The sequence below is a fragment of the Scomber japonicus genome, chromosome 5 (assembly GCF_027409825.1).
Source record: "Scomber japonicus isolate fScoJap1 chromosome 5, fScoJap1.pri, whole genome shotgun sequence".
NCBI classification, from domain to species: domain Eukaryota; kingdom Metazoa; phylum Chordata; class Actinopteri; order Scombriformes; family Scombridae; genus Scomber; species Scomber japonicus.
The window spans coordinates 5,456,299-5,469,946 of record NC_070582.1 but is presented as its reverse complement, the minus strand read 5'-3'; the positions used below and the strand labels follow the sequence as shown (position 1 = coordinate 5,469,946).

The 13,648-nt window shown below is 38.5% G+C and overlaps 1 protein-coding gene across 1 annotated transcript; it reads left to right on the top strand.

The window, feature by feature from the left end:
• The first annotated feature begins 9,554 nt into the window (after nt 1–9,554).
• Nucleotides 9,555–13,517, top strand: snx20 (sorting nexin 20). The gene is made up of 4 exons (XM_053318913.1): nt 9,555–9,626; nt 9,757–9,821; nt 11,650–11,792; nt 12,763–13,517. The coding sequence occupies exons 2-4, from the start codon at nt 9,770–9,772 to the stop codon at nt 13,432–13,434; spliced, it is 867 nt and encodes a 288-aa protein (XP_053174888.1). The 5' UTR covers nt 9,555–9,626; nt 9,757–9,769; the 3' UTR covers nt 13,435–13,517.
• Nucleotides 13,518–13,648: the final 131 nt, after the last annotated feature.

Sequence of the window (13,648 nt, the reverse complement as noted above, 5' to 3'; positions counted from 1 at the left end):
TTAAGTCACATTACAGTTTTGTAGACACAATCTGTCATCACAGGAATATTACGTCATCCCCAAACACCAGCTGTCTGTGCAAAACACCAAACAACCGTCTGCTCACGTCTGACTGATTCAAGAAACTCTCACCACAAACTTCAAACTGCTGCAACACTAAATTCATTTTTACAACTTTCAGTCCCAGCAGAACATCAGCGCCTCGTCTTCAGGCGTTGTTCACTCAAAAATGAGGTATAGTTTAATTTAAATGAGGCCCATTTACAAAAATATATATGTATAAATTTTGGTAATAAGTTAGAATGAAGTTGGTTAAAAAGGTCTAAGACAGATTTGGGTGATAATTTATACCTTTATGCTTTATAAACAGTTAAACCAGACCGGGTCAATTTTGACCTGGGAGGATAAAAGTTGTAGGAGGGTTAAGTGAAGTTTGCACATGAACTGATAGGATGATCTTGCTGTCAATCAACAGATCAGTAGCTCCTGTTTTTATCAGCAAAATTACATTTCACAGTTAGTTTGAACCCTTTCTAATAAGCAGTTATGGCAATCTGAGCATTTAAACTAAGCCAAGGGTTCAGGAATCACAGACAGTCCAATTTGATCTCATGTTGGATGGGACCAGTAAAACCATTGCATAATAATCTATAAATAATGTATAATATATATACATACTATACCTCTACTACAGTGACGTGCGGTGAGGTTCATGTCTGGTGAGGCACTGACTTCATCACAATCAGATTTACAAACATATGAACAGACAAGAAGGAAAAAAAACGGATGACTTGCCGACTTGCTCACTGTAGTTGTAGCCAAAGTCTCTGTTGTAGCTTACTGTCACTTATTCTGCAGCTAATGAGTCGTTGTAAGAATCACTGGGATCAGGAGCGCCCCCTGCCATGAGGCCGGAGAACTGCGTGCCTCACTTAGTGACTTTTTGCAGCCGTTTTATGGGTTAGGGTTAGGCTCAGCACACGAAACACGCTACAAACACTGTACATTATATCATCAGCTAAACTATGGACATTTAGTTCATATAGTAAAAGTGTTTGAACATGTTAATAGCGACATACAGAGAGACAGCTGTACAGCTGTACTGTCTCACTGCATAGCATGCCAGCGCAGTAAACCCAGTCATTGCGCAATCCATGGTGAGGCTTGTCTCGCTGCTGCCTCACTGCGCGTCTCTTTTCAGTGTTTGATCAGTACATGTGAAAATTCAGCGATTTTGAATTAAAAATAATCCGAAACTGGTAAAGTTAGATAGAAAATAACGTTATAGTGCAAATCACTGGACAAATATAACCATTTATTATTTTTTTCATTTTTAAGTCTTTTTCCATGATAACAGGTGAGGCACGGCCTCACCTGCCTCCCCTGACCGCACGTCACTGCTCTACTATAATAAACCATATAGGGGTTCCCTGGTAAAATCTGAATCATGTTGCAAGTCATTTATCAAGTTGGACGTCCATGGGAAGACCAGAAACTTTCCACACTTTACAAAGTTATCCAGTCGGCCGAATTGGACCCCTAAGTGGGTCGGTTCTGACACTCTTGAATTAAACTCATATTATCTTTTGAGAACACTTAAAACTGCAGACAGACATAAAAAATGCATCAGAGAGTTTGACTGATTCTGGGTCAACACACAAAACTCCCATACTGTGACTTTTATGTGGAGATTCTCCTGAATCAAAAGCAGGGGGTCTAAAGATCGTAAAATCAAGGATGTTAAATAATGTTTTTGTAAAAACATCTAAAACAAATCTGTTATTTATTTATTTTATTTATTTATTTGCACATTAAATCACCAGTTTTATAAATGATTGAAAAACTAATGTGGACACAAATACGTTCCCATAGTAAACACGTTTATATGCTGGGCTGCACCTGAATGTAACACAAAAAGAAAAAGTCCATGTATTGACGATGAAAGGTTTTCATGCACACAGCAGTTTATGGGCACTCTTACACATAAACAGACTACAATCTAACTGTGTAGAATAAACAGATGTATGTTTCCACAGCGTTCAGAGGAGCCATTGTCCTGCTGAGAGCGACCTTTCTTTACCAGCTATACTGTTGATTGATTATTGATCAGAGGGACCCGAGACGGCTGCAGAATGCTGCTGAATCCATTAGTGAAATAGTGTCTCTATGAAGTACAGAGATGCTTCATGTGTTTATCAATCAATCTGTGAAAGTTTTGACATTTATTGTGACCTTTTTCACAGGATTATAACCTCGTCTGTCAGATTCATCCAAAGTCCTCTGATGATGCAGAATCGGTATGATTGAATTTAGCGATTAAATCAATAATGACTTGTTGAAAATGAGAGTTTTTGGATCCAGCATCTAGTGGCGGGTCAGTGTCATTGCACTTTAAAGTACTTGAGCCTCAAATGGTGGTTGTCGCCAATCAGTCGCTTTTGTTTCATCTTTTTCATTGTGACACTCAAGGCTGTGTTAGTATGGACGTCCCTGGTTCGAATCTGGCCATGGTCTTTCCCCTCTCTCTCTCTCTCTCTCTCTCTCTCTGTTTCTCTCCCAGTCACTATATAAATAAAAAGGCCCAAAATAAATCTAAAAAAAAGCCTGCATGAGGGGCCCCGATGGCACTGAAGCTCATGTCCCCCAAACACCTTTTATTTCATTACGATTGAGGTAACACTGCTGTTGAGTCGAAACCCTGTAACTCCATATTTTGTTTTGGACATAATACTATTTCTATAATTATCAACATCAAGAGAATGAGTCAATCTTATGTCGTATTTTTGTAAAGAAAAGAAAGAAAAAATGCACACTTTCTGTTTTTCTCCCATCATTGAGGGCCTCTTTCTGCTCAATGGCCGCCCAGATTTCCTGTAGAGTAGATCCAACCATTGACCAATTAGCAGGGGCGGAGTTAGTGGGTGCCTGTTGGGGCTGCAACCCCAAATGTGTTTCTCAAAAGCCCCAAATCTATTTTTAATCTGGCTGAAGTCACTTTTTATGGACAGTAACTTCAACCAGCTGCTGACTGAATCTGACTGAGTTTGTAACAATTGCTATTGTTGTTGTGTTATATGTTTTTTAGTTTTCTTTTTAATCTAATTCCTCATTGTTCCTAATTCCCAAGCGTCCTTGGGTTTGTGAAAGGCGCTTTATAAGTAAATTTAAGTTTTTAATTTAACCTGAATCTGTAGTGACAGTGTGAGGGGTCGTGATACTTTACGCTGCAGCTGCACCACCTGAGGGATTTCTGACCTTTCCACTTCCTGTCTTTGACCAGACAAAACACAGCTCATATCTTAGGAATGGTATGACAGAAAATTTGGCGGTTTCGGTTATCGTGGCTTTTTCAAATCGCGGTTATCATCCCATGCCTACTACTATTATTGTTATTCATTTATTTCTATGTGCATTGCTTTTGGAAAATTGTTAATAATGACCAAAATAAATCACTACTAGGCTACTAATAAATTGCCCCTGGCTCTGGGAGCTCTGGATTTACACCGGATCTTGTCAAATCCCAAATCTGCCCCCCTGCTCATCAGGCTTTTAAAAACTCCTCTAATGAAAAATCCATTGTTTGAACTGCAACTCTAAGACATAAAATAACCTTTGTTAAAGATCACATGCTCAAAAAGTTTAGGATCAACTGCAAAACAGAATAAAATCAGACTAATCATTGTCACAAAGAACAGTAGCAGCAGTGAGGTTTTTTTTTTTTTTTTCTATTTTCCATCAGCTCAGAGGTCGAGTCCGCTCCGTCAGCTGATGGTGTCTCACTGTAAGAACAAACAGAGACGTGTTCAGTTGGTACAGACTGACAGAAATGTATCAAAAACTGATAAATAAATGCATCGAGCAGCGAGTTCGCTCCGTTAAAAAAAAAAAAAACCAACACGGCCTCAGAGACATGCCTTTGTTTCCACCACAAACACTCATTTATCTGCTTATTTTCTGTATGAAAGAGACGCTGACGTCCACAGACGGATGATTGTTTCATGAATGAACGGCTGGTGCAGAAGAGAGACGTACCAGGCTGCTGCTACTGTCTCATGACTCATTAGGAATTAAAATATATAAAAAAATCATTACTAATATTGGTGTAAATATACTTAGAAAAGCTTTTATTGGCCTGTGTTTTGTATATTTCAGTAGTTAAAACAGTACATTTAAACACATTTTCATTAATTATGAAGGAGGTTACATTACATTTCACATTATAGAATAAAACTTTTACCAACAAACTACTAACAGAACTGAAATCAGCCCCAAATATGAATATTTTTAGATCCAGGTTAAACATATTTCTCTTTTCATGCATTTTAAATCTCAATCTTTCATATACACTCTATGTTCTTTTAATCATTTTAAAGCAAATCCTTATTTTATGCTCTATTTTAGTCTAGTTTTATAAATTTTCTTTCTATTTTTCTGTACTTTGTTTAATTTTTTATTATAATTGGGTTGTTTTTGTTATTGTATGTTGTTAGGTTTCCAATTCTTACTGTTAAATCATCTGATATTGTGTTTTTATGTGGAGCACATTGAGTTGCCCCTGAGCTGCCTTGCCTTTTAGAATAACAAAGACTTTATAAGACAATTAAACTAATTTAATCTCAAACTCCTAATTTAAAGGGTGCAGGGTTTATTAAGAGATATATATGTTATATTTCCCATTTATACGGTGGCTCTGAGGTGCAAAACACAAAAACTTATACCCTTAACCCAACATTACTAGTATATCATTAATTATGTCCAATATTTATAACATTAAATTGTAATGTTTATACAAATGTTTCGCAATTTTAGGTTTTGTTAAAGGGCTTCAGTCCTGTGTATACAAGTTATGATTTATATATTTATTTAAGATTTATTTGGCAAGGACAGTAAGTAACACATCAATCAACATTTTCTTTTAGTTCACACCTCAATGTTAATGTGTCAGAGTTAGTCAAGAGGCCCATTTTCATCTGCAAGTCCTCGGGCAGGTCAACAACTTAGACAAGTATGATTAAAAAAAAAAAAAGACTTGATACGTGATGATAGAGTAGATCGTCTGCTTCATTAGTAATCGTGCCAGCAGGTGTGTATCATCATCCACTCAGCTGTGAGTCACTATCAAGTTGAGGTAAGAAGGATAAAACTGCTCTGTGGTAAATTACACTGTATAATTTGGTGTGTGTGTGTGTGTGTGTGTGTGTGTGTGTGTGTGTGTGTGTGTGTGTGTGTGTGTGTGTGTGTGTGTGTGTGTTTGTAACCACAGGAAGTTCTCATGTTAGCATTAACAGAGATTCAGTGTTTATGTTTGGAGAGCTCAGTCTAGCTCATCCGGTGCGGTGGTAACCTGCGATGATGAAATGTCACTCACTGGTCTATTGTGAGAGGAATACAGCTTGATTTGAGGCTACAGATGTTTGTTTTTGTAGAATTTCCCGGGGTTGTATTTGTGCCTCTGTTTCTTAAATATATTTTCTTAATAAATATAACTTTTTGTGTGCCCACCAACCTGCTATTATTTTTGTTTGTTTGTTTCTTTTGCAATATTCCTTTTACCCTCTTGTTGTCCTCGAATCAAGGAAGGAAGAAGGAAGGAAAGGAGGGAGGGAGGAAGGAGGGAAGGTAGAAAGGAAGGAAGAAAAGGAGGGAGGGAGGGAGGAGGAAAGAAGGACAGAGGAAAGAAAGGAGGAATTGAGGAAGGAAGGAAGGAAGGAAAGAAGGAAGGAAAGAAGGACAGAGGAAAGAAAGGAAGGAATATAGGAAGGAAGGAGGGAAGGAAAGAAGGAAGGGAGGAAAGAGAGAAGGAGGGAGGGAGGAAGGACAGACAGAAGGAAGGAAGGAAGGAAAGAAGGGAGGAAGGGAGGAAAGAAGGAACAATCAAAACAGACCCGGGAGGACGACAGGAAGGTTAAAGGTTTCATAAAGTTGCCATCTCCTGGACTTTATATGGGAGTGGCAGCACTATGACATTACACCAAATAATATATAACATTTCAGTAAAATACATTTGCTGCTGAGTTTTTGCACTCCAGGGCCACCGTACATGAAAAATGGTCAAGAGTCATTTAATGTTTATATATATATATATATATATATATATATATATATATATATTATATTATATAACATATAACTATAAGAAAAGATTTCATCCAGCAGTAAAACAGACTCTTTTAAATCATGACACTATCCTGATATACACTCAATAATTCATCTTGATTTATAGAATGAAATAAGATCAAATTTTATGTTTTAGATTCTTACATTTTAACTATGTTACCATAATTTGCTGCTTTTTTCCCGTTTGTTTGATTGTCTATTCATTTTACTTGCAGAAATTACTTCAGGAAACAAAAAAGCAATCTTGACCTTGATTTGGGTTTTTTCTTAGTTGCAGCCACTGATTTCCACTCAGTCATTTGTTTGTGCAATAAAAGCCAACATGACGAAATCTGAAACTTTCTACATTTACTGTTGTACTTTCCATCTCTGCAAAACAGCACGTGCTGAGGTCAAAATGTCGACCTGGACGATGCTTCGGTCATGAAAAGGTTAAAAACTTTTTTAGTAGATGAGAAACTAAATGGAGATACAGATTTTCCTGTGGCGCTGACTGCAGACAATCCTTTGAATCTGTCTCCATCTAGTGGAGAAGAGAGGAACTGCAACATGTCTGACAGTCGGGCATGGTAAGTGTAAGGCTGGCAATTTTCGATGTTCTTCTTATTTCAACCAGTCTCAGAGTCAAACCAAGAATGAATCAATCTATCTACAAGTATTGTGTGTGTATTCAAAGCCTGATATATCGTATTGCTCTGTTAAAATACGCTAATGACCGACATGGCTGCACTGGGTGACGTGTATTTTGTCCCTAAAGATCTTGGTTTCAGTAGTTTGTTTCGAAATGGCGCCAAAGACTCATAACAGCATCATGTTTTCACTCTCTGGAAAGTATTTTTGTGTCAGGAAGAGGCCTCTGTGTCTGCATGAAGACATAATTACGCTGAAAAGTGTTCCTTATATTTTGTCCAAGCGATCACTGAGTGTCCTGTATAGCCTATATAAATTACTAAGATCTGAGATTGAAAAATACATTTGAATATACTTGAGGTTTTTAGTCAGTGTGCAGGCTTACATTACCAATGCAGGACTTTTTACTAGTTAACACACATGAGGAGAGGTTGAGGTCTTCCTAATAAAGTGCTCACTGTGCTCACTGAGTGTACTGGACTGTATATGTAAAGCTAATTTATTATTTCATGCAGCAAACATTTTATTTATGTCTTTCTAATTTTCTGTACTTTGTTTTTATTATGGGGGGGTGGGGTGGGGGGTTAATTGTATGTTTTAAGTTTCTCAAATTACATGTTTTTCTGTATTATATAAAGCACATTGAGTTGCCATTGTGTATGAAATGCGCTATATAAATAAAACTGCCTTGCCTTGCCTTGCCTATGTAAGAGGAAGAAGCTTTATCTTCGGTACATCCACAGGTCCATATCAATAAAATAAACATAAGACATAATAGAAAAAAATCTAATTCAATTACAAAACAAGGACCAAAAAAAACCCCAAAAAACTGTATAGATATGGGATAGGATCAGTGACAAATAAAGGTTGGCAAGATGAGCTATTCAGAAATATCTTTAAAAATAGTTTTAAAAGCAGCATCAGGTTTGTTTAAATGTACGTTTAGTATTTTTATTGGTTTGGTGTAACCACAAAATGATAATTGATAAATATTAAATATTTTATCCAGAGAGAGAGAGAGAGAGAGATGGAGGAAGAAGAGAAAGAGAGAGAGAGGTGGAGGAAGAAGAGAAAGAGAGAAACAAGTGGAGGAAGAAGAGAAAGAAAACAACAAGTTGGAGAAGAAAGAAAGAAAAATAGGTAACCACAGTAGAATGATAAATATTAGATATTTTATCACCTACAGTGTATTTAAGTGGACTTATACTAATAATGACTGTAAATGTGTCCTGGTCTCCATGGTTACCCAGATTAAATGTAATATTTAGAACAATAGTATTCCATTAGCTTTATTTAATATAAAAGTTATAATGTAAGATCATGCCAAACTAGTTGATATGGTGTTTTATTGACTATTTACTGTTTTTAAGCAAGTTGAATTATTTGGTACAAAGTTTTAATGGTTACACCACTTAGACATTTTTACCATAATCCTCTAATATATTCTCTCAAAGTGGATTAACCCTCCTGACGTACTCCCGGGTCAAATTGACCCCTTCCTTTTCTTTATTTTTTCCTTTGTTCTTCCCCTCCTTCCTTCCTCTTTTCCCCCTTAAACTGGAAGGAGTAAGCTGGAAAAGAGGAAGGAAGTAAGGAGCTTCCCTTCCTTCTCTCCTTACTTCCTTCCTCTTTTCCTTCTTACTCCTTTCCTTCCTCCCTTCCTTCATTCCTTATGTCCTTCCTCTTTTCCTCCTTACTCCCTTCCTTCCTTCCTTCCTTCCCTTCCTCCCTTCCTTCATTCCTTACGTCCTTCCTCTTTTCCTCCTTACTCCTTTCCTTCCTTCCTTCCTTCGTCCTTTCCTTCCTCCCTTCCTTCATTCCTTACATCCTTCCTCTTTTCCTCCTTACTCCCTTCCTTCCTTCCTTCCTCCCTTCCTTGACTCGAGGACAACAGGAGGGTTAAGCAAGTTGAAAGTTTTTATGGTTACACCACTTAGACATTTTTACCATAATCCTCTAATATATTCTCTCAAAATGGATTAAAAGCAGAAATTTGATGCTGGGTCCACAAAAAAAGAATGTGTGCAAGTTATTCATACGTTTATTTTCATATTTTAACCTCTCTTAAATTGGACTAAACCACATGGACACACCAAAAACCCCATAATTGATCCATATACAGGGTAATTTCAGTATTGACTAAAACACAGACAGACAGGAGGAGTACCTTATGTCACTTTGTGTAGTCTCAGTTGATGCCATGCCACTGTGACCGAAACGTTGCCGATTTGAATACATTTATAGCTCTGAGTCAGTCTGCATGCCTTCCTCTTTTCAACGGCTGGTTATTTTTTAAATTCAGTATCAATTGTTTGATTTGGCTCGAGTTCATTTTAAGTTGTAGAACCAGACTGCTGGAGGGAGATGGACTCAACCCTTCACACGCTGTCAGGTAAAATAATTATAATCACTTTTTAGACCTAATCTGATGATAATCTGAACACAGAGGTTAAACACCACCCGGCTGGTGCGTCTGGAGCCGTTAAACCAAAACACTGAGTTTTATTTCTCACCAAACTGAAGCTCTACATGTTTATCTGTTTGTACTTTCCTGAATTAGACTCAGATATTCGCAGTCTAAAACAGCACTGGTGTTTAATTTCACTTCCTTCTACACCCTTTTTGTCTTCCTCTTGCTTTCACTCTTGCTTACTGGTATGAATTTATCCTCCGAGGAACTTCCCCCCTCTCTCTCTCTCTCTCTGTGTCTCTATCACTCTCTCTCTCTCTCTCTCTCTCTCTCTGTGTCTCTATCACTGTCTCTCTCTCTCTCTCTCTCTCTCTCTCTCTGTCTCTCTGTCTCTCTCATGTCTATATGTGTGCTTCAGGTTTCAGGCTTTTTTTCCACTTTTTGGGGAGCGACGACAGCCTTAAAAGAGGTGAAGAGAGAAACATAAAGTCACCAGAGTCTGGGAGGGAAACGCTGGAAATCAGTAAGTGACAACATGTTTGGATATGAAGGAAGTTTTACTTTCATTCCTCCCTGTTGATCTTCTCTGTGTTGAACAGCAGCTGTGTGGATATGATGGCGGGACGACGCACTGAAGACCCGAACATGACGACTTTATCTCCAGGTGATTCACAGTCTCTTTTTTTGTTCACTCAATCATTAACTTAACTCTACTACAAACTTGACGCTTCTACTTTTCCTCTAACTTCCCTCATTCTTCGACAGCTCTCTCCTGTCTGTGCAGTCAGAAGTGGAAAGTAAATGTACTCATGTAATGTGCTTAAGTATAGTTTTAGGGTTAAACTTCATGAGTATATCAGTTTTTTCATGTATTTCACATCTGTAGTTACTTTGCAGATTCAGATTTTACATACAAAACCTTTAATGTGCCTCACTGGGGTTAAATTTGTGCCCAAAAACTGCCACAAATGAGATGTTTCTTATACAAAACGATGTTCTTAAGACATTCAAAAGCAACACAGTCAAAGTTAAAAGTATATTTAACTCATGTACTGCAGTTAACTACAGTTTTAAGATACTTGGACTTGAATATTTCAGTTTTTTGCTGCTCTATACTTCTATTTGACTGCATTTCAAAAAGGGAAAATTGTACCTTTTACTGAGCTACATGTATTTAGCAACTCTAGTTATTTGGTAATTTCAGATTTTACATAAAAAAAAAGCATATAATGTGCACACTAGACCTCACTGGGGATACATATTTACCCAAAAACTGTCACAAATTAGATGGTTCTTATACAAAATGATGCACATAAGACATTCAGAAGAACCACAGTGGGTAAATAATCCAACAGTACAATAATAAAATAATATTACAACCTTTGTCCTCTTATCTTTCGGCTTTCTGTGTAACATTAACCCAATATGTGTGATGTTGAGCCAAATTAGATAATATTATAACCCAGTGATTTTATACTGTGTACTTACACTGTAAAATATGATGTAAATTTAATTAACCAACAGTATATAAAGTAGTTAAAAACAGACAAAAAATGCCACTAATGCCTCAATAATTATAATTTAATAATATCAAACAGTATAATAATAACAGGGGACATATTTCCTCATTATGAGTTTAAGGTATCGACCGTAGTATTGAAACATCTCCCATCAAGCGATACCTGCAATCGATCCTTTTTGCACCCAGAGCTAGAAAATAGTATGACTAATTGTTTGGACTTGCTCATATCCAATCAACATAAGGGTTTTTAGATTTAATGTAACAGCAGCTACAACCCGTCTGTGGTTTGCATGCAGCCTTAATGAGCACTTTTACTTTTGACACTTTTATTCTTATCTTCTACTTCTACTTCTACTTCTACACTACTTCTGTTCGTACCCATATCATATTCCTCTGTGTCATAGACCTCCGTTGTTGCCTAAAAACTATTAAAACACGCCTGCACTGGGTGACGTGTGTCTTATGTATCTATCTCTGTAATGTGGTAACTTTAGTTTGTTTAGACTCATAAAAGCATCACGTTTTCTCTCTCTGGGGAGTGTTTCTATGCCAGGAAGAGGCCGCTGTGCATACATAACATTATATTGAAAAGGGTTCCTCATTTTTGTCCGGCCTGTTAACACACATATGAATTTGAACCACAGATTGTTTAGAAAGCATCAATAATCGATGATTAATGTTTCAGAGAGCAGAGAGAGTGTATTTTTTAGGTTTTACACCACTCATTTTTGGAGAAACGGGTTAATCAGAGAGCTTGTAGGCGGGGTGTGTTACCTTTGGATAGAACCAGGCTAGCAGTTTCCCCCTGTTTCCAGTCTTTATGCTAAGCTAAGCTAACCAACATCTGACTCCTCTGCCAGAAATAGAATAAATGTTGAAGATTTTCCTTTAACTGTTTTTCTGTGTGTGTGTGTGTGTGTGTGTGTGTGTGTGTGTGTGTGTGTGTGTGTGTGTGTGTGTGTGTGTGTAGAGGTATATTCTGCCTTTTCAAGTTTGACCACCAAGGAGCTGCAGCAGAACTTGAGAGAAGAGAAGCTGAGGGATCGACCCGTCAGGCTGCTGTTTGAAATCCCGTCGACTCGCATCATCACACACACTCTGTCCAAATACGTGGTGAGACTATCGACTGTCTTTAAACGCAGACTTGTACTGTAGCGAGGTGTGACATCACCCACTGGAGCTGGTTTGAGGCCCATAGGTGCAGACATAGATGTATTATAAGAGATAGACCAAAAATGGCGCCCATTCAGTTCTATAAGAATTTCTCAACTGGCTCATACACCAAAAGTTTCTAGCCTCCGGGTTTACTTAATTTTTGACCACAATCGGCTGTTTTAAAAGAAAAAGCTCTAAAAAGTCACTGTGCACTACCTGCTGAGCACCAAACAGCAAACAGACACAGTTAGCCGTAGACTAGCTGGTGAACATAGTGGAGCATTTAGCAGCTAAAGAGCTCCAGATATTTCCCTTCTGCTGCCCTGAAGTAGAGAAAACATCAGTTTATACAGGTTTAAATGATAAATTCCTCTCTGTAATCATTCCTCCTGTTCATACTGACTATTTAAAGATCTCCTTCAAATGTGCTTTCAATGTAAAGTGATGGAGGACTAAATCCACAGTGTTTCCATACAGTCATTTAAAAGTCTCTGATCAGCTTCTATTGAGCTTTAGCAGTGTGAGTTACTATAGTTACTATGGTAACAGTGTGAGTTAGTCATATCAAGTGATATCTGACACATTTACAGTCTTTTTAGCATCAGATTCCCTCTTAGTGTTTCCTGTTGAGCTGTGGTGGAAGTATAGGAACAAAAAGACTTTGATACTAAAAACACTGTAACACTGAAACATAGAAGATGAAGATTTGACTCATTTGGACAAAACTGAAGCTTCATATTAGCTTCACATCAACTTTTAAATACTTTTTATTTTTAAACTGAAGGACGACTATGGATTTAGTCCTCCATCACTTCCATTATAAGTGTATTATGAAGGGATCTTCTAATGGTCAGTATGAACAGGAGGAATGAATGGAAGCCAGAAATACAGACTGCTACATCTTCATGTAATATCCGTGTGTTTCCAGGTGTACGAGGTCGTGGTGATGCGCTCTGGCAGCTTCGACTCTCATCGTGTGTCCGTGGATCGCCGCTACAGCGACTTCGCCCGCTTCCACCACACGCTGCTGCAGGAGTTCAACGAGGAGCTGGAGGATGTGGTGCTTCCTCGCAAAATCCTGACTGGAAACTTCAACCCTGAAGTCATCTCAGAGCGGCGCCTCGGCCTCCAGGACTACCTGGCTAAACTTTACCAAACACGCTGCGTACGACATTCGCCTCTTTTCCCCAAATTCTTCACGGAGCAGGAGCAGAAGCGAGCACATGGTTTGCTGCGATCCGGACAGTTCAGGCTGGCTGTGGACCAGCTGCAGATCATTTTGGGGATTCAGGAGAAGCTCTTGCCGTGGCAGAAGCCCACCCTGGTCGTACCGACGCTTTCCGCCCTCGCCGTTTGTTACCGGGACCTGGAGGATCCTGAACAAGCGTTTGCTGCGGCTCAGAAGGCTCTGCCGCCGGTGAGAAGATACGGACTGAAAGACTACAGGGCCTCGCTGCTGGACCTGCTGGTGAATTTAGGATACCAGCTGGGCAAACCAGTGGCCCAGTTACAGGAAGAACTGACTATGCTGAGAGACACTGAGAGAGGAGAGGTGTTCACCCGCTCCCTGAAAGAGTTAGTGGTGCAGAAGTTCATCTGAAGACCAGAGTTACGGACTGATTCTGGAGCTTTTTAGACAAGTATTAATTTATAACGCTGCAATGTCGGATCAGCCATGTTCTTCAGACTGTTAGATTAGCTCTTTTTTGGGCGGCTGTTTGGGCCTCTATTGTAAGTGTCAGATGGTTTGTTACACAGAAGCATCAGAAAAGTCGTCCATGGAAACTGTTTGGAAAAGGTGCTTTCTAAAAATA

Coding starts and splice junctions, on each gene's coding strand:
- snx20 (XM_053318913.1), top strand. CDS start 9,770: ATGATGGCGGGACGACGCACTGAAGACCCGAACATGACGACTTTATCT. Junction 9,822..11,649: donor CATGACGACTTTATCTCCAG/GTGATTCACAGT, acceptor GTGTGTGTGTAG/AGGTATATTCTGCCTTTTCA. Junction 11,793..12,762: donor ACACTCTGTCCAAATACGTG/GTGAGACTATCG, acceptor GTGTGTTTCCAG/GTGTACGAGGTCGTGGTGAT.